Source organism: Typopeltis vanoorti, chromosome 22 (assembly GCF_054136105.1).
Source record: "Typopeltis vanoorti isolate ZY-2024b chromosome 22, IOZ_Tvanoo_1.0, whole genome shotgun sequence".
NCBI lineage: Eukaryota > Metazoa > Arthropoda > Arachnida > Uropygi > Thelyphonidae > Typopeltis > Typopeltis vanoorti.
The window spans coordinates 19,126,006-19,147,758 of record NC_143570.1 but is presented as its reverse complement, the minus strand read 5'-3'; the positions used below and the strand labels follow the sequence as shown (position 1 = coordinate 19,147,758).

General features: G+C 36.0%; 1 protein-coding gene across 1 annotated transcript in view; it reads left to right on the top strand.

Moving 5' to 3' along the window:
• LOC150094192 (exportin-4-like) overlaps positions 1 to 21,753 on the top strand; it is a 541,216-nt gene that overhangs the window by 330,448 nt on the left and 189,015 nt on the right. Inside the window, exon 14 of the mRNA XM_090412419.1 lies at positions 3,245 to 3,404. Within this exon, the coding sequence (XP_090268545.1) occupies positions 3,245 to 3,404 (160 nt within the window). The remainder of the gene's footprint in view (positions 1 to 3,244; positions 3,405 to 21,753) is intronic.

The window sequence follows — 21,753 nt, the reverse complement described above, 5'->3', positions numbered from 1 at the left end:
ATTATGGAATATACATCAGTAAGTGAATAATTTACTATTTGTCCGATGAGCAAATTTGGCTCAGGGAATGGCAGACTATGTTAAATCCTGAATGAAACACCATTATATTATAATTCCTTTCATTCAGAATTTAACACAGGTGTATATAAAGTCATATGTGACTGTGGGTAGCCATATTATGGCCAAACTGACCATCCTCCTGAGTCTCGAAGAACATCAGAGCAACATCGCTTATAGTAGAACCAGAGCAAGTGCTCTCTCAAGCAATGTCCTGTTCTCAGTGAACACAAATAATGAAGGCCGCCAACACGAAATAGACTGGAATACAACATCAAATATTCATATATGCCACGATGAAGTAGAATGCTGTGTAGCTGAATCCAAAGAAATTATCCTAGACTCTTATCACATAAACAGTAACCTTAGTTATAGTTTGGCAGATTCACATAGCTCTGCTATCAGATACTGGTGCACTCGTGAAGTGGCACACTCATATATGCTGAACAATAGAACTTTAGCCCAGACTGTAGCTTCAGTTCAACCTTAATTCCAGTTCATAGTTTGTTATTATAGTGGTATAATGGTTCTTTACGGTGTTTTTTATGTTTGCTTTTAATATTCTGACTCCTGAAGAAGTCGGAATGCTTCTTCAGGAGTCACTTCTTCAGGTGTGTTAAATAACATGTTGTGTGTTAAATTAAATTAATTTGTTTTTCAAATTCTAGGAATTCAGTAAGTAAATAATATGAACATATATATGATTATTTTTCCTGTTTCTTTGGCATACATTTTGCATTTAAAAAATAAAAATAAATACAATAAAATAAAATAAAATAAATTGCCTTTTATATTTGACTCCCAACCAATGAAAGGTTCTAAATCTCTAGTATGTTTATCATCATTTACCCATGATAAAATACATTGTAAAATTATTTTTTTTAATAACCTAGATCGAAATCCTGCTCCAGAGACCAAACATGGAAATTTTTCAAGCCATAAGCAGATGGTGGTCACACACCGGGCAATAAATTTCAACTTCCAATTTATTTTATTTAGCTTTTGGCTAAGAAGAATACATGCACATACTACTACTACACACACGCAAAAACCACATACAAGACAACAAAATGCATGAAAGAATACAATAGTGTGAAGTGACACTGTCGTCATATATACATATAAAAATATACAAATAAGCATAAAATTAAAATTGAATGTCTAAGTTCGACAACCAGTCAACAGCATGAGTAAAAACTGTTATAAAGTCAGTTACTGGTCCTATGAAGGCTCTGTGAGGACAGACAGATGTGATATGCCGTATAGTTCTTTTATCCTCACCTCAGTCACGAGATGAGTTTGGTCTTATTCCCCAAGTAAATAAGGGAGCTCCACACCTACCATGGTTGGTGCGAACCCTATATAGGGAGGTCCATGTTTTTTGAGGTAGGTCAAACCCTGATGGAGGACTGTTTGGGTTAAAGACAGTCTGCCAGATTATCGGGGCAGTCCATTCCATCTGCCATGCTATTGTTGCATCATAGCCCTCAGTGACAAGTTGTTGTGCCGTTATAATAGGCGGGTGTCTTGACTTAAGCCTCTGTGATGTAAAGCTGTCAATACCAGAGTGTATAGGAAGCAGTGGGTTCCAGCAAATTTTATTATATTTGCAAATCAGGTTGTCTTGGTGTTGTAGTTGTGGCAGTTCTTGGCTCAGAACTGGTAGCCAATATGACGGAGTAGTCTTTATTGTTTCAGAAATGATATGCATTGTCTGATTCAACACAGTATCAGTTAATTTAATGTGTGCACTGTTCAGCCAGACAGCTGAGCAATATTCAACAGTTGAGTAGACGAGGCCAAGAGCAGATGTCTTAATGTGGGAGCACAAGCCCCCCCAGTTGTTCCGGCAAGCTTATGCAGTATGTTATTTCTAATTGTGAGTTTGGCAGCAATATTGGAGAGATGTCTATTAAAGGAGAGGATTCTGTCCAGGGTTATGCGCAGATACTTTGGATTAAAATTGTGTGTAGTATGTTCCATTTAGTGGCACTCGTAAGATGTCTCTTGCCATGCTATTGTTTATATAGAAACAGCATGTTTCAGTCTTGGTAGTGCTTGGAATAAGACACCACTTCTCAAAGAAGTGGTTTAGCTTCTCTAGGTCACTAGTTAGTACATACTCTATTGTACAGAAGTTCTGGTGTTGGAATGATGCATAAATCATCAGCATGTGCAAATTTTCTAGACGTTGTCCTTGAAAGGTCAGAAATATACAAATTGAAAAGAAGAGGGGCCAGAACTGACCCTTGTGGGAGTTCATTGTTAAGTGTTTCTTGGCTTGCTTATATCATCATTGAGAACTACCTGTATTCTATTAGAGAGAACAGTTGATCAGAGGGTCATTTTTTTACATTTCGGTATTTTAAGGAACTTGTAGATCATGCTGTTCCTCCATACGGTGTCATATACAGCTGTCAAGTCTATAAAGACTGCACCAGTTTTAAGTCATTTTTTGAAACCAGATTTCTATATGAGTCGTTAGGACCAAAACTTGATCTTCAGAGTTGCACCCAGGCCTGAAACCGGCCTGTTCATGAGGGAGAGTGTCAATAATAATAGTACTAATTCTATTGTAAATAAATCTTTCTAGTAACCTAAGACAGACAGAGCAGTGCTATAGGTCTATAACTTTCAGGTTTATCAGTGGGCTTTCCAGGTTTCAGGATGGTTATCTTTGATTTTTTTAATTCTTCTGGTAATTTACCACTGTGTAAAATATTAGAAAAGAATTTTTTCAGCCATTCCATATTTTGTCCAGAGTTTCTTAAAAATTCAGGGTGAATATTATCAAATCCAGGTGCTTTACCAGTAATGTTTGTTTGCTCTCAGCAAAAGGCATTATTTTGTTGTGTAAGCAAACAAACTTCATAGTTACATGGTGATCAGCATTCATTATTAAAAAAAAAAAATTATGAAAACAACTACTGTCTTATAGTAAAACTTCATTTCAATTTTATTTAGTTTATTTTGGTTTATATTGAACTGAAGTTTTACTTTAACAGGTTAGTTGTTTCCGTAAATTTTTAATAACAAACAAACTTCCGTTGTAAGGAAACACATTACCAAGCTGATCATTTTTAAACATAATAATGCTGGTTCTATTTCAGAAACGTAAGTTACCATTTAAATTTTTTTATTATTTATTATTTTTTTTAATATATTTTTTTTAATTCTTAAATTTCAGGTTAATTGCTGCAGTTTTTCGAACTTGTGAAGTGGAAAAAAGAGCCTTAGAAGCTAATTTAGCTCATCTCTTGAGTCCAGAGGTTGGAATTACTCTGGTGTGGTTTATCAATCGTTGGGTAGTGACCTTCTTGCTTCCTCATGAAACATTTTATACTGAGGTATGAAATGTAATTATTATTTAACTAATTTTTTGTCTTCTAAAGATTTCTTTTCCTAGAACAGAAGTGCTTATATTTGATAGTCTTTCATGCAAAGTAAATAAAGAATAAATAAATAAAATATAAATTTCATGTATTTCCTTGTCTATTGCCTCAAGAGGATAGCTTGGAAACATAGATAATTGCATGGTATGATTCTTATATTAGTTTGTAAGGGCTTTCTTTTTTTTTTAAAAGTATACCTTTTAAAGTATTGTGTACCTTTCTGATTTGTACGAGGGTGGTCTGAAAAGTTCTCGACCATAGATGGCCACACTGTCGGCAAGATTTTTTTTTCTAAGTTGGTACATCTCATAAGCATCCATGTGAAATTGCAAGTCATTTTTTTTTTTTTAAGTATATCTTATAAAGTATACCTTTTAAAGTATTGTGTACCTTTCTGATTTGTATAAGGGTGGCCTGAAAAGTTCTCGGCCTCGACCATAGATGGGAACCCTATCGGCAAGATTTTTTTTTTCTAAGTTGGTACATCTGTCATAAGCATCCATGTGAAATTGCAAGTTATTCTATCAAGTAGTTTACTTTATACAGCTGTCTGAAGTAAAAGTGTTGTCTGTATCCCTGGAAATGGATAAAATTGATTTAATTGATTGATTTAACAAGAATAAAACTGATTTTGTGCATCGATTTATTACTATGGATGAGATTTAGATTCACCATTACACCCCAAAATCCAAACAGAAGTCAAAACAGTGGACAGAAGCCGGTTGTTCATCACCAAAGAAGGCAAAGTCTGTTCCATCAGCAGGAAAGGTAATGGCATCGGTGTTTTGGGATGCTAAAGGCATTTTGTTTATTAATTATCTTGAAAAGGGTAAAACAATAACCGGGGAATTTTATTCCGATCTTTTAACCAGACTAGACGAAAAAATTCGTGAGAAAAGACCCGGTTTGCAGAAGAAAAAAATCATCTTTCATCAGGACAGTGCACCTGTCCACAAAGGTGTTTTGGCAATGGGAAAATTAAGGGATCTGCACTATGAATTGTTGGAACATCCACCCTATTCCCCAGATTTGGCTAACTCTGACTTCTATCTCTTCCCAAAACTGAAACTCTTCCTCGCTGGTCAGCGTTTTTTCTTCAAATCAAGAGGTGATTGCAGCTGTAGAGGGGTATTTTGCAGATCTTACTGAGAACCACTACATGATGGGATAATGGCACTGGAGCATCGCTGGAATAAATGTATTAGTCTTAAGGGAGATTATGTTGAAAAAATAAAAATAATTTTGAAATTATATATTCATCATCATTGTTTGGCCAAAAACTTTTCAGACCGACCACCCTTGTAAGTGAAAGTTGATACACTAAAGCTTCTGCTTTGTTTTGCTTGCGACTGCAGTGTGGGATCTGTGGTGGCAGCATCTAGGGGAATGGGTATTTTTCACTACAGAGGGACATTTTCTTTCCAGTCTTTTGAAACATTAGACATAATTCTATCCAAGTTAATCCAGTGTTTTAATTTTAAAAAAATGAATCATGTTTTTATGAGTAAAGGGCTGTGTCTGGTGATCTCCAACAGAATATTGGCATATCCATTATTTATCATAAATTAAAGCTGCCAAGAAATTATATTCTTGGTTTATTCCTTTATCCAGGTGTAAGCAAACGAAGTTTGCACCTGAAGTAATTTCAGGATGGGGCAACTTGTATATAGAAGCTAATGGCTTCACATCACTTGCCTCAGTATCCCATAATGCAAAGCACATAAGCTTTGACATGTATAATGCTATGCATAATGGGAAAGGTAACTACCCAGACCTTGTTTCGACCTTCAGGGTCTCATCAGTGGGAGCCAGAACCAGAGATAATATCAAGGTTGAAGTAATGCAGATATCATATTTTCATATATGAATAGAAGAAATATCACCAAAAGGCGTCACAGCTTATTACTAAAATATTCTGGATTAGAGATAGATCTCTGTCAGAGATAGAACATATCTCTAATCCAGAGTATTCTACTAATAAGATGTGACATCTTTGTCTTTTTTAGAGATAGAATCTATCTCTAATCCAGACTGTTCTAGTAATAAGGTGTGACACCTTTTGGCTACTCGTATATGGAAATATGACTTCTGCATTATTTCAACCTAGTTATCACCTCTGGGTCTGGCTACCACTGATAAGACCTCAATAAAGGTCGAAACAGGTCTCGATCGTGGCCCTTTCCATAATGCATAGCATTATAGTACGCCCACAGATTCGAGACCCTTCGACACTTCTGCGCATGTCAACAAGAGGAGAATCCATTCTGATAATAGGGTAATCAGTCCGTATTGTGGGATGAGTTGTTTTTTATTACAAGTCGGAAAATTAACTTCTCTTTGATGATCATTCTAGTTAACTATGTTGCTTGTATAACAGTTGGAAAATTTTACCTATAAATCACGTGATTTCACGTGTTGGCAACCAATTCGTATGTCCTTCATTTCTTTCTCCCCTTCAGCATGAATCGACTATTCTTGGCAAGATGCCAAGCAGAGATCTACAAATTGTGGGCAAACTATATACATGTCAGTAAGGATATGTGCTTTGCATTATGGGATACTAAGGCAAATGACCTGAAGTTGTTAGCTTCTATATACATGCCCCATCCTGAAATTAGTTCAGGTGCAAACTTTGTTTGCTTATACTTGGATAAAGGGTTAAACCAAGAATATAATTTTTTGGCATCTTTAATTTATAGTATAACCAAGTAGAAAAACTTCCAGCAACCATTATTTATTACTTTGTATGGAAAGTATACAATGATCATAACATTATCGATGAATAATTGAAAATTCTTAGAAAAGAAAACAGTGAAATATAAATGAAAATAGTAGAAATAAATATAGATAACAAGCACACAAAGTTTTACAGGTTGATTTACTTGCTTAGTGCTCCAGCACTGCACATGTAATGTATGCCATCCCATGTCCATATGAATCGCCTGATCAACATTATTAGTTTGATGGATATGCTCTCTCTCCCTATGGTCATTTTCTAAGCTGTTAATGTATGTAGGAATTGCATATTAATGGTTATTATATTTCACAAACATATCTCTTTCCCTCTCATCATAAGTTTTTTTTTTTTTTAAATTTTAATTATGCGCATCGTAAAAGCAAACATACACGTCCATAGATCATAGGTTATGTAATTATTTCTGCCCACAGCAATTTAATGACTCACACGATACTACAATCGTAAATTGTTAATAATTTATTAATTGTCTCTAATGATGGTATTTCTATTCACAATTATTCTTTCTCTCCCTCATTAATGCTGTTCACATATTTATACCTTTTATTAGTTTAAATATATCAATCAAATATAGGATTCTCCGTAATTATTGGTTTCTAATATATCTTGAATTATACATGTGCAATACTATGTGGCCTGTCCACTCAGTATGCAAAGAGGAAATATGATATAAATTCTCATCTACCACTCAAAAGTTAAGTACAGTGTAAGATGATTTGTCCCTGTCTGTCATGAACTTGTTAACGTACATTTAATCTGAAAATGCAACAGACATGGTAATTAATCCATATCATGTAATTTTATTAAATGTCATGAAGTAGTTTCAGACTGCAAAAAGAGTGGAGCATGATATTAAAAATAACTTTTTTTTTAATTTATTAATTAGGATAATATGAATCTGGTACTTTGGTTCAGTTACATAATAAACTTCAAAAATAGAAAATTTCTTAAACTTACATAATGGTTGTTTATGGTGATTGTGATGAATATCTGTGTGCCATTAGAGGTACTGCTGTTTTTTTAAGCAAGTTTTAGAAAAATAGTAATACTTGTATAACCAAGTTCAGTACTCTTCCTATTACTAAAGAATTCTAGAAATATTATTTTATATGTACTCACCAAAGATTACTTATTATATATTAGTACTTTGGATGGGCTGAGGATTAGATAACCCAAGAACCATGCTCTGGACACAAAATGTAGAACTTTTTCCCAAGCAAAGGCACTAGTCTGTATGGGGAACCCATCCATGAGAGGTTAGTCCACATATAGTACACTATATGTGGACTAACTGTGAATGCATAAGGACGAACTTCTTTACATTTATCTTGAAGAGCTGTGGATTGCATTCCTTGATGAATATATAAGATGGCAGAGAGCAGCAATGTGTAAAGGATGAATGAAGAGGAGTATTGGAAGTTTTTCCCCACTTGGTTAGACAATAAATTTAGCTTAATCCTTTATCCAAGTGTAAGCAAACGAAGTTTGTGCCTGAAATATCTGCAGGACTGAGGCAACTCGAGGTAAAGGTGGACCAAACTCTCATCGCTCCTTGTCTTAGTATCTCCCATAATGCAAAGCACATCTCCTTGCAGACATGTATAATGCTATGCATTAAGGGAAGGGCCACTACCCAGACCGGTTTTGATCTTTATTGAGGTCTCATCAGTGGGAGCCAGACCCAGAGGTGGTGATACTAAGGCAGAAGCAATGGAGAAGTCATATTTACCTATACGTTGCTTCTGCCTTAGTATCACCACCTCTGGGTCTGGCTTCCACTGACGAAACCTCAATAAAGGTCGAAATCGGTCTGGGTACTGGTCCTTCCCTTAATGCATAGTATTATACATGTCCGCAAGGAGATGTGCTTTGCATTATGGGAGATACTAAGCCAAGTAGTGATGAGCGCTTGGTCCACCTTTACCACAAGTTGCATCAGTCCTGAAGATACTTCAGGCACAAACTTTCTTTGCTTACACTTGGATAAAGGATCAAACTAAATTTATTATAGTCTAACCAAGTGGGAAAAAACTTCCAACATCTTTCTCTAAATCCAGAGTAATTTAATAAGAAGGTGGTACACCTGTTGGCAACTCATATAGGTAAATATGACTTCTCCATTGCTTCTGCCTTAGTATCACCACCTCTGGGTCTGGCTCCCACTGACGAGACCAGACCAGGTCAGAACCAGTCTGGGTATTGGCCCTTCCCTTAATGCATAGCATTGTACATGTCTGAAAGGAGATGTGCTTTGCATTATGGGAGATACTGAGACAAGGGGTGATGAGAACTTGGTCCACCTTTACCATGAGTTGCCTCAGTCCTGTAGATACTTCAGGTGCAAACTTTGTTTGCTTACACTTGGATAAAGGATTAAACTAAATTTATTATTAGGGATAAAGGACAAAACAGAAAAACTATTAAAGTCCGTCACTTCTTGGCCACCAGACACAGTTAAAAAACTCAAACCCCACTACGCCCGCCCCCCCAGAATATATGGGGTTCCGAAAATACACAAACAAAATGTGCCCCTTCGACCAATAGTGGAAGGAATAGACAGTCCCAATTACCACCTAGCCAAGAAATTAGCGGCAACACTCAAGGAGTTGGTAGGTCATTCCCCCTCCTACGTAAAAAACACACAACACTTTATAAACATAATCAAAAACATAACACTCGACAAAGACGACTTATTAGTCAGTTTTGACGTTTCTGCCCTTTTCACTAATGTCCCCATCAATGACACAATTCTCCTACTACAGAACAAATTTCTGCCCGACATTACGGCCCTCTTTGCCCACGTACTAAAGTCCGGTTACTTCGTGTGGCAAAACAAATTCTACCTACAAAAGGAAGGTACGGCCATGGGCTCACCATTATCCCCCCCAATCGCGAACTTCTACATGGAAACCTTTGAGCAAAGGGCTCTTGATTCCGCCACGCTTCGACCGACAATCTGGCTCAGATACGTTGACGACGTGTTTGCGATCTGGCCGCACGGTCGACAAACGCTAAACACATTCCTCAGCCACCTAAACAAACAACATGAACGCATACAATTTACCATCGAAATCGAAAACCAAAATTCGCTCCTGTTCCTAGACACACTAGTTACACGTTTTCCTTCAGGCAATCTATCCTTCACGGTCTACCGAAAACCGACACACACGGGCCAATACATACATGCGAATTCATATCACCACCCAGCACAAAAATATGGAGTCATAAACACCCTTAAAAACAGAGCCACAACTATTTGCTCTAACCAGCAGGCCCTGAAACAAGAACTAAAAATCATTAGTGACACATTCATAAACAATGGCTATAACAAAAATACTATCAATAAAATACTCTATAAAACCACAACAAAAACGAATCTAGACTACAGTAAAACCATAGCCATCCCATACATTAAAGGGTTATCAGAAAAAATCAACAGAATCCTACAACATTATACCCTTAATGCCACCTTTAAACCACCCACTAAACTTAAAACCATATTCAGCTCCTCTAAGGACCCTCTCCTCCCATTAGCACATCCTGGAGTCTATTGCATCCGCTGCACCTGTAACTTACCGTACATTGGTGAAACAGGACGGACAATCCCTATACGCAAAAAAGAACACATTAGACACATTAAATATAACCATTATGGTGAAGCAGGCCTCTCAGACCACGCACTCAACACCTTACACCAAATCAACTGGAAAAGCACCTGTTCCCTACACCGTACAAAAACATGGTACGAAAGAAAATTTAAAGAATCCTGCGAAATCCTGATAAATCACCCAAATATCAACAATAAAGATGGTATGAAAATTCCAAGGATCTGGATGGCACACATTCAGCCAACCTAATTTGAAAGATTCAACACAAGTCAGGACTCTAGCCAATCTGCTATTATTAGAAACCATTCCACTCCAACTGGCTGGAATGGTGTTAATATACAGGGTGTTCGGGATAAATTTGACAGTTTCGTAAGGAAAAAGAAAATCTTCTTTGTATCTATTAAATTTAATGAATTGACAAAAAAACATTACAGGCAGAGTTAATTACAATACTATCAACAAGATTTACTCAAAATAACCACCATTAGCATCGATCACAGCTTCAATTCTGCTTCGGAACCTCGAACAAGCTGATGCTACAGTCTCCCTGGGAAGGGCCGCAAAAACTGTTTTAATTTTATCCATTAACTGGGCTTTTGTATTACTGGAAGTGCGATTGGTGTCTTTTTCAACTGCGCCCCATACAAAATAATCCATGGGGTTAAGGTCTGGGGAGTTTGGAGGCCAAACATTTGGACTGGTGAAGTCGTAGAAATTTTCAGACAACCATTTTTGACTTTTCCCAGAGGTGTGGCAAGGGGCCGAATCCTGCTGCCATACATACGGCCTACCATTGGCTACCCTTGTTATCCAGGGCTTGACTACAGTTAGCAACTCCACGAACAAAGCCCGAATTCCAATGCCAGGGTTCTTCAACACCTGTTCCTGCAGATTTGCGAGGAATTCTGCTGTACGAACGCAATCAGATCGTCTGCTAGGGATCTTTCTTCTTGCTACATCCTCGTAGTCACCATTGCAAGTCTCTAGTTCATGCCTGATTGTTTTTACTGTATTCAGGGAGCATTGGGCAGCAGTCGTAATATCCTTATTTTGATGGCGGGCACGAATCATCATGATACAAGTTATTCTCTTCCATGATTCAGGTGGATTCCAGCTATCCATCCTTTCTGACATCTTGTATATGAATGAAGAAGGGTCCAAACTTTTAAATGAAGAGAAGTGTGTGTTAATACATGTAACTTACGGAAAAATATAATTATAAATATGTCAAATTTATCCCGAACACCCTGTATGTATATAGTAGACAACACAAATAATAGGACTTTAGCGTTGATGTATAATTTTTTTTTTTTTTTTTTTTTTTTTTTTTTTTTCCACCAGAGGTCAGGCCAACAATTGTGGTAGCGGTTAGTCAGTGTCTTTAACGAACCAGTATGATTGTAGTATAGCTTGTTTCCTGTGTATATTTGTACGCTCCAGAAGATGACCTTAACATAAAGGTCGAAACGTCGAATTGTAAAATTTTAGTAATAGTAAACTAAAGTTTTTATTCAAACACGGTAGTTGTCTCCATAATTTCCAAAAATGCATTCGGATCACCGTGCAAGCCTAAAAGAAAGGAAAAAGAATAAATTTATTATTGTTATGTGTGTTTGTAGATGCACTGATTGTTTGCTGCACATATTTGAATGGATTTAACAGAAAATGGGGTTGTTATTGATGCTAGTTCTGATGAATAGTGATTGAAGAACTATTTGTAGAAGATGCAAGCAGTGGAAACTGAGCTCTTGAGTGAAAATAAGTGAAGTGTATTAGTGAGGGGGGGGGGGGGGGTCATTAATCAGTCTGAGTACCCTTTTCTGTACACAGTCCAGTATCTTTAGAAAGCTTTTGGTGGAACCACCCCAGATGTAAGAGCAGTATTTAATATGGTTGGACAAATTTGTGAGAAGTTAGAAGTTGTTGTAGTTAAAGTAATGCATCAAATGAAAAAGAAAACCAAATTTTTTGGAGGGGTCAGATGAGGCAGTATTTGCAATATGCTTTTGATGAGAGAGAGAGAGATTTGAAGTTAGTGTTATCCCAAGAAGATAGATATTTTATCATGCATAGGGATTTGGGAGTTTTCAAAAGTAAGACTGGAAGAGAAGGAATCTTTTTGTGGGAAATTAAGGCACAGCTGTGTTTTGCTAGCATTGAAATTGACAAACTTACCCAAATCCCACTGATGAATGTTTTGGTGATCTCTAAGTAGTAGTAGTGGTTAAGGCTCTGGAGATTGCAGTGATTTGTGCCTTGTTTGTCAAATGAAAAGGTGGAATGTTGTCACCAGCAAAATTATGTATTGCGTTGGTAGTCTACTGGATTAGATCATTTTTATATAGAAGGACATCATGTTAGAAGTTTAATGGAGTATTGACAGTACTAAGAAAGGATTAAAAACTAATTTTAATTTTTTCAATATTTTGTCTCAGTCACTGAGACATCTTCAGGGATTAAAAATAACACAACACAATACTTAAGGAAACACGTGGGTGGTGACTTTAAAGTCCTATCTTAAGCCTTAACACACAGATTAGAAAGAATAGGGTGGGGGAGAGAGAGAAAGAATAGAGCCTTGTGGGGCTCCTGCATTGGTTGTATACTTGAAAGATAAAGAACCATCCACTATCACACAAAGCAAGCGTACAGTCAGAAAGCTGGCTGTCCAACACTGCAAGGCAGGAGATGGCAGACCAAATGATGGGAAGTTTATTTAGTCTATTTTTCCACCTTCTGGATATGACGATACTCTAAATTCCCACTGTCTCTATAATGTAAAATTTGGAAAAAACACAAACTTAGCAGACTACCAACTCATGCTTATCAGGGAAATAATTCAAAAGTACCATATCCCCAGAACAACAGGGAGGTTGAAAGGGTGTCCGCCTGGAGATCAACCACTGCATCTCAAAGAAAGGCATTTCCTTTCTCTTGTATCTTCTAATGAGAAGAAGAAGAATGTAACTCGAGTTTGTTGTCTGTTCCAATACCACTCTTGAGCAGAAGAAGGATCATGAGAGCCGGTATATGTGCACCAAATGTGATGTTGGACTCTGTGTACAGCCCTGTTTTGAAAAATATCATTCCATGCTAAATTTTTAGGATTTTCATACCCTGGCACTTGGTAGGCTTAGTAATAACTGTGTTGTAAATAATAGTGCTCTTTATATATTTTGATTAATTTCTACATAAATTAATGTGTGTAATTTGCATAATGAAGTGGACACCCCTTGATTATGCAAATTTTATAAAACACTATTATTGCCATTTTTGTGAGTGAACAAGTGTATATCAAGAATGTATGATGCTGTCTGGACTTCTTACTTTCGTAAGAATTTTAATTAATTTTATAAATTTTTTGCAAAATTAATTCAGCACAAGGGACAATGTTAGTAGAATATAAAATCAGCGGTTAAGGACATTTGGTGTCTAGCATTGAGGACAAGAACATCTCCAGAACAAGCTACAATCGTGATGTCTCCCTCCAACACTCTATGATTGGATTGTCAGCTTTCTGGCTGGCCATTCACTGCATTTCACAGTGGATGGCTTCCTCTCATCAGATTTCTCCATCAATGCTTGAGTACTCCAGGGTTCTGTATTCTTTCTCCATACTCTTCCTCTTTTACATCAATGACCTTCTCTCTCTCTAACTTCATATCCTATTTATGGCTCTGCTGATGACAGTACTCTTTATTTCTCTTCCTCATGAAAGAAACTCTATAGTATTCAAGTGATTGAAGCCTAAAGATTTTCCATAACCAATGACTTAAACATTGATCTCCCCAACATCCTTAAGCAGGAGTGACGATAACTTAGTAAACTTAATGCCATAACAACTCAGGCCTGACTTATTACCCACAAGAAAGATCCTACCACACTCCTTCTTACTTTTGATAATGCTTTCTCTTCTTGGATTGACTGTCATAACCAATTTATCTTGTCATAAGCATATTGCACCCATAGCCTCCTCAGTGTCTAAAAAGATTGGTATCCTTTTCTATTCAAAACATTACTTCTCTTCATCTCAACTCCTAGCACTTTAGTCTCAGATCTAACCAACCTTGGAATATTGCTCCCATATATTGGGTGGTGCACCCAAGAATTCTTGGGTATACCACTCTTCACTCCCTAAGAATTCTTGATGATATTCAGAAGTGATAAATAGATAAATCTTCTCTCACAGACTCCTTTCAGTCATGTTCTCATAGATGCTCTTTTCTATAAAATGTAAAATGGCCACTACCATTTGCCACTTTCTTCTAACCCAGGAGTCGGCCACCTTTTTGGATTAAAGAGCCATTTTTGAAATTATATCTGTTAAAAAAAATTTTAGGGAGCCGCACATGGTGAGTGATGAGCAACCAATGGTCCGCGGGTTGCATGTGGCCCTCTCAGGTTTTTTGTGCAGTCCACGGTATTCGTTTTGTACTGCAGAATTAGTATATTTTAATTAAAAATCTATTTTATGAATGTTGATTTTTACATGTGGATTTATTTGTGCAGGTTAAAAAATTAAAATATAGCTAAATAATGGAAAATAAATTAATACTTTCTTACCAAAGAAAAAGAAAATATTATTTATGCGGATCGAACCGAGTATTTGATTTACTATTTAATTGCTCATCACTGTTTTAAATTTAGAAATTACATTGAAAAATATTATAATTAAATTATTTATTCAGTTTTTAAACTCCTCAAATCTCCCATTAAATGCAGATCACATATTTACCACAATTTCTTTGAAAAAGGTTAAATTTATGGAATTATTATCAGCTTGTTATTGTTGATATTTCTTCAACATAGGAAAATGTAATATTGTGCCTTTCTCTAAGTCTGTCGCAAACAAATATAATTTTTGTTCAAACGAAATCACTTCTTCTGAAAGCAAAACTGCTGTATTTCCCTTTCCCTGTAGTTACTTATTAAATGTAACTACAAAGTGCGTTTAAATGGGAAGTCATATCCACCATAAAGTAGAATTTTTGTAAAATGTAAATAAACGTAAAGAAGGATTATCACGTATGATTTCAAAGAGTTCAAACATGAAAGTATTAAATTTTTCAGCATCGCATGTACTATTTTCAATTGTAAAATGTCCTTGATTAAATGTAAAATGTCCTTGATTAAATGTAAAATGTCCTTAATTTATTGCAAATGCTAAATTTAGGATTTTTAGTTTCTAATTTAATAAATAACATTCATCTTGCATTATTCAAAAATAGATTGTTTATTAATGAAAAGAGCCACAATTATTCATTCAAAGAGCTGCGGGTTGCCGACTCCTGTTCTAACCATATAAGAACTACATGGTTAGAAGTGGTAAGCAGCCACTGGCTAACACCCATACACTGCCCAACTCCAAACATACCAAACAAACTTCTCATCATCTTCTTTCATTCCTTCTGCCTCTATTCTTTGAAACAATCTCCATGTACTGTTTTTCTCACCAAGTAGAACCTTCAACTCTTTAAGAAATATATCAATAGCTTACCTCTTGCTCCATAATCACCTACCCACACGTGGTAGTATAGTGTTAGGTCCTGTGACCATTCATGTGTGGGATTGTCATCATTAAAAAAAAAAAAAAAAAAAAAAAAAAGTGATAATTTTCTTATTTCATCTGTCTTCTTACCTTGTAAATTTGTGTACATCTTTATGGTGGAACATGGTATTTTTTCCTGCCAGAAATTGTTGTTGTGTAAATAAGGCACAAACCAGTTGGACAATAAGTTGTCAAATTTTTCATTTTTCCACATCATTCTACTTGAAATTGCTTGCCATTCAAGTAAGTTAGCTTCTTCTTTATTATTAAATATATAGCTAATTTTTCCTTTGCCTGATCAGTAAATCGTTTGATGATTTAATGTAATGTCAAAGCTAGAAACTTTTTACAAAGACCTGAATCAGGCCTATACCTGAATATGATATTCTGGTTATTTTTTAGCAGTATCTCACCTGCATTTGGCCTCTTAGTCTTGTAACATCGATTATGTAGATATTGTACTTCTCTAATTGTTCTGTTGGCTCCACTTCATTGCTCTTATCGTTTCTTGCCTTGTAGAGTGCCTTGTCTTCAGTTTTGCCACACCCTCTCACACACAAAAGTATATACCCAAGGGTATGTAAAATTTACTTACACTTGGGGCTTGGGTAAAGTATTAAAATAAGAATATAATTTCTTTTCAAGTTTTTCAAGTGTAATATATACACAGTTGACCCTTGAAGAACACAGGTTTGAACTGCACGGTTCTGCTTATATGCAGTTTTTTTAAATAAACATATTGGAAATTATTTTTTGGAGATTTGTGACAATTTAAAAAATCTCTCAGACAAACTGCATAGCCTAGAAATGTCGAAAAAAATTAAGAAAAACTTAGGTATGTCACGAATGCATAAAATATATGTAGATACTATTTTATAATTTACTACCATAAAGTATATACAAATATATTATAAAAAAGTTAAAATTTATCAAAACTTACACACACAAACACTTTTTTTTTTTTTAGTCCTGAACATACTTCAGGCACAAACTTTGTTTGCTTACACTTGGATAAAGGATTAAATTAAATTTATTATAGTCTAACCAAGTAAAAAATAAACTTCCAACATCTTTCTGTAAATCCAGAGTAATTTAATAATAAGGTGGTACACCTTTTAGCAACTCGTATAGGTAAATATGACCTCTTCATTGCTTCTGCCTTGGTATCTCCACTTCTGGGCCTGGCTCCCACTGACGAGACCTCAATAAAGGTCGAAACCGGTCTGGGTAGTGGCCCTCCCTTAATGCATAACATTATACATATCCACAAGGAGATGTGTTTTGCATTATGGGAGATACTGAGATAGGAGTGTTGTTAGCTTGGTCCTCATTTGCTGCGAGTTGCCGGTGTTGTACTACCTTACCTCAGTCCTGAAAATATTTTCAGGTTCAAACTTTGTTTGCTCACACTTGGATAAAGGATTAAACTAAATTTATTATAGTCTAGCCAAGTGAAAAATAAACTTTAAAAATTTTTGAATTTCCTTTACATTTAATGTCCGTGTTTCACAGCCATATGTCAATACAGGAAGAATACATTGGTTAAAAACTTTTCTTTTTAGGCATAATGGTAGTTGGCTTTTGAATATTGAATGTAATTTTCCAAATGATTTTCACACAAGCATCGTGCATATTTTAATTTTGTCCATGATATTTTGTTCCATTGATATCTATTGTCCTAAGTATATGTAATGCATCTACTTGTTTAATTTCATCATTATTGATGAAATTAAACATTAAATTTCTGCAAAATTTATTATTTCTGGTTGGACATAGCTATTGAATATAACTTGGGTCTTCTTTAGGTTTATCTTTAGTCCAGCTGTTTTGCTAGCAATTTGGAGTTCTTGGATACAAGTCTGTAATTCATGAGCAGTTGAAGTAAAAATAACTGTCATATGCAAAGCGTAAATGGCTTAGATATCTTTCATTTATCTTCAGACCTTTCCTTTTCCAATCAAGAAGTTTGAATATTTCTTCTAGGCACGCCGTGAATAATTTTGGAAATATTGTGTCACCACATTTTATACCTTTCTGTATTTCCACAGTAGAGATTTTTTCATTGAAATGAATTGCTGCTGTGGCATTGGTGTATGTAGAGTTGATGGTCGTGATGTATGGCTTCTCCACTTGTTGGTTTCATAATGCTTTAAGTATTGCACAAGTTTTTACTGAATCAAAGGATTTCTCAATCAATAAAACCAAGACATAATGGTAACTGATATTCATTACACCGTTCAATAATCTGTTGTACAACTTGAATGTGGTCCATTGTACTAAAGCCACTTCGAAATAGGTCCAGAGTCGTACAAAGCCTATGAGCTAAGAGTTTTGTAAAGCACCGATAATAGATTTATGTAGCAAAATTAGTGTAACCTTCCTTTTTCTTAATATATCATTTTTCTTCAGTCATAAAGTAAATAGTTTTGCTAAGAGTTTGTAGATAATTTCTCCACCTGCTCTTAGAAGTTTAGCTATAACTCCATCCTCACTTGCAGCTTTTCCATTTTGCAAGCTTTGAATGCTCCACATAACTTCTTTTGGTAGAATCTGTGGTACTTCAGCTATTTCATAGTTTGTCTTCATCATTTAATTCATCATCCTGATATAGTGCTGAGTAAAATTCTTCAATTTTTTATGCAATAGCATATCTATCTCTGGTTATGGTCCCATCTTGTAGTTTGACTGCAACCATCTGTTTATTGCTGTTCATCAATTGCTGTTTGGCTTTTTTTGAGACTACGGTTGTTTTCAATTGTTTGGTGTATGAATTTACAATTAAATTTTCTTAATTCTTTTGTGATATGTTTTCTGATCGTTTTGCACATTCAATTTTATTCTGTAGGCTATTTGATTGTTTATTTCTCTTCATTTTTTCATCAGCTGTTTTGTTTCTTCAGAAATTTTGTATTGTTTCTGTTCTGTGGTACCAGTTATTTCAAGTGAGCATTGTAAAAGGTTTGGGTAATAATGTCATTACTTTCTGATGGATCAGCATTTTCATCTATAATGAGATTTTTAAATCAGTTGTTTAGTTCATGTTGGTATATATCTTTTTTTAATGTTGAGTTAGTGTACATCTATGTTTTGCTTTGATCTTCGAAAAATTTTTCTTCTTTCTTTTTAGCAGTTTATTTGAATCTTACCATGTATCTATGATGGTCACTTCCCATGTTGAAGGTGTTTATATCAGAGTAGTCTTGAAAGATGTTTTTCTTATTGCTGAGGATAAAGTAAATTTCACTAGTTTTGCCATTTGGACTTTTCCATGTTCACTTCCTATGTGTTTTTTTCTTGAAAAAAGAATTTATGATGTACAGGTTTTCTTTTTCTGCAAATTTTATTAACCTTGCTCCTCTATCATCTCTCGTGCCATATTCAAAATTTCCCATGGAGCTTTCATCTGATTGTTGTATACCAATTCTAGCATGAAAGTCTCCCATTACAATTCTGAAATGAGTTTTTCTTTATTGTAAAGTTGGAATACATGATAGAATGCTTCAATTTCTTCCTCAGTATGACTTATTGTTGGTGCATAGACTTGGATGATATTAAGAGCATCTTTTTGAGATTTGAACAACAGTACTTGCTATTCGGTCAGATATACTGTCAAATTCTATTATGCTGTTCTTCAATTTTTTGTTGATCATGAATGCAACTCCACTGATTCTTTCCTTATCTTGGCCTCTATAATATAGTATGTCTCTGTTTTTTTAATTGAAGAATTTCTTCACCATTATGTCTAACTTCACACAGTCTGAGAATGTCCCATTTTCATTGCTTTAGCTCTTCAGTTAGTTCAGTTAGCCGTGCTTCACTGCTCAGAGTCCTATAGTTTAAAGTTCTAAGGTCTAGTTTCCAATGGCAGCATGATCTGGTTACCGGGGGAATTCTTAGCACCCTTGCCTTAATGTTTAACTGTCTGCTGCCATAACTATCTATCTGTATGTTCACTGGGCATCTACAGATGCCGTATGGTCACTCCGATGCTCGGTGATGTGCTACACCAGGCCTCGCCATGTAGTCCTGTCGTTTGCTTTTCTGGAAGCCTCAACTCTCTGAAGATCAGTCACTCCACACACACCATCCATCCATCTCATTGATGAGATGGATGGATGGTGTGTGTGGAGCGACTACTCCTTCCTCTTTTTCCAGGAACTTTATCTTCTATTACTGTTCTGAGAAGTCCTCCTTCCATCCTTTCTATGTGTACAAAATATTTTAACTTTCTTCTATCAATATCCTTAAGGAGCCTTAAAGTTCTACTGATCTTTTCTAATACCCATTCATTTGTATGCCTTTCAGTATATGATATCCTCAACAGCCTTCTGCAATACCACATCTCAAAAGCAGATATTCGTTTCTTATCTGACTTCTTTAGGTTCCAAGTCTCACATCCATAAGTCGCTGTTGTAAAAAAACAACTGCATCCAATATCCTCAACTTTGTTCCCATGGAGATAGATCCATCCTTCCAGATTTTAGACAGGTCTCTGACTGTTGTCTTAGCCATTCCTAACCTTCTTCTGACATCTTCTCAACAGCAATTCTTCACATTAATAATGGATCCCAGGTACTCAAACTTGCTGACTTCCTCAATTCTTTCTCCATTAAGGTACACTTGTTTCTCAAGAGCTTCTCTATTTGTATTTCCTTTGAGAACCATAATCTTTGTCTTACTAGGATTGAGTTGAAGTCCTCTGTTATTACTGGTCTTGTTAACTTTGTTAAGAATTAGTCCTAGTTCTTCCATATCAATCCAAAGGAGTACTGTATCATCATCATGCCTCAGATTACTGATCGATCTACCACTTCTTCCAGTCTGTAGGCCACGATCCTGTCTCCCATATCCTTGTAATCAATCTATGAAACACTCTTCCATCCCCTTTAATTAACTCTGCTGGGATTTCATATGCACCTGGGGCCTTATTGCTGTTAAGCTGCTTAACTGCTCTTTCAACTTCATGCCTAAGTGGAGGAGGTTCCAAATCAAAATTTTCCTGGTGAGAGGGCTCCACATTTTCTTTATCCATTCTGCTGTACAGTTCCTCACAGTTTTCTTTCCATCTGTTTTTGGTTTCCAACTCTTCTGTTAGTAATGCTCTATACCTGTCTTTGATGACATTTAGGCTTCAATTTAGGCTTAAACTTAGATTTAGGCACGAACTAAATAAAACATCCTTTTATAATTGTGCCTCCTCATCTGGAACTCTATCTCTTTACATAGGCAGTAACAATCTGGCCTCCTGGGAATGAGGGCCACATTTTATTTCTGTTTGATTCATCTTGGAAGATTAGGTCATAAATTCACCATGCTGGCCCACTGCGGGTTGGTGAATGGCAATATTTTCACATGAGATCACCAGTCCCAAAGCCATGGTGTATATATATATATCCCCTGATTTATGCTTGCACGTAGACCTACACTTTTTGCCATGTAGGCATTTGGAACCAAATCCTGTGAAATAGGTTGATTACTCCTTATTCCTGGAAGTATCCTATGTCTGTAGAAGCGCGTGCTCGCAGGGCTCGTTTGCCTGCTTGCAGGAGGAAAATCCCCAGATAAACTAGGGAGAAAAACCCTTTGCTCCATGCCCAAGACCACTTAACTTGACTATGTCTGAGAAAGATACTAAGCTCCTCACGTCAGTGACGTGAATAGAATGCAGGACACTCCTTTCCCAGGCATATGGTTGCGAAGCACATAACCACTTGGCTAACTGTGCAGACAGTATATATATATATATATATATATCTACCCTATAATATAAAATGATAAGCTTTTTTTGTAACGTTTTCGTGTCACGTTTTTTGTCAAGTTATTTGAAACGTTTTGTAACTCAGGGACTAGCTTGAGAGTCTTCAAAATTCAAGTCATCAGAATTCAAGGAGAATTAGCCTACCAGTCCGGAACTCGGGGGGAGATGCCCAAGACCACTTAACTTGACTACGTCTGAGAAAGATACTAAGCTCCTCACGTCAGTGACGTGAATAAAATGGAGGACACTCCTTTCCCAGGCATATGGTTGCGAAGTGCATAACTACTTGGCTAACTGTGCAGACAGTATATATATATATATATATATCTACTCTATAATATGAAATGATAAGCTTTTTTTGTAACGTTTTCGTGTCACGTTTTTTGTCAAGTTATTTGAAACGTTTTGTAACTCAGGGACTAGCCTGAGAGTCTTCAAAATTCAAGTAATCAGAATTCAAGGAAAATTAGCCTACCAGTCCGGAACTCGGGGGGAGTTGGCCGCTGTTCTGAGATTCAAATTATATAGCCTGGTCAAAGGTGAGGTTCTTCATACAGTGAAGAGGCAGCAGTGAGCTGAATGTTGCATACACTAAGTTGTTAGCTTTTAGCAAAATGGTCACTCATCACCTGCAT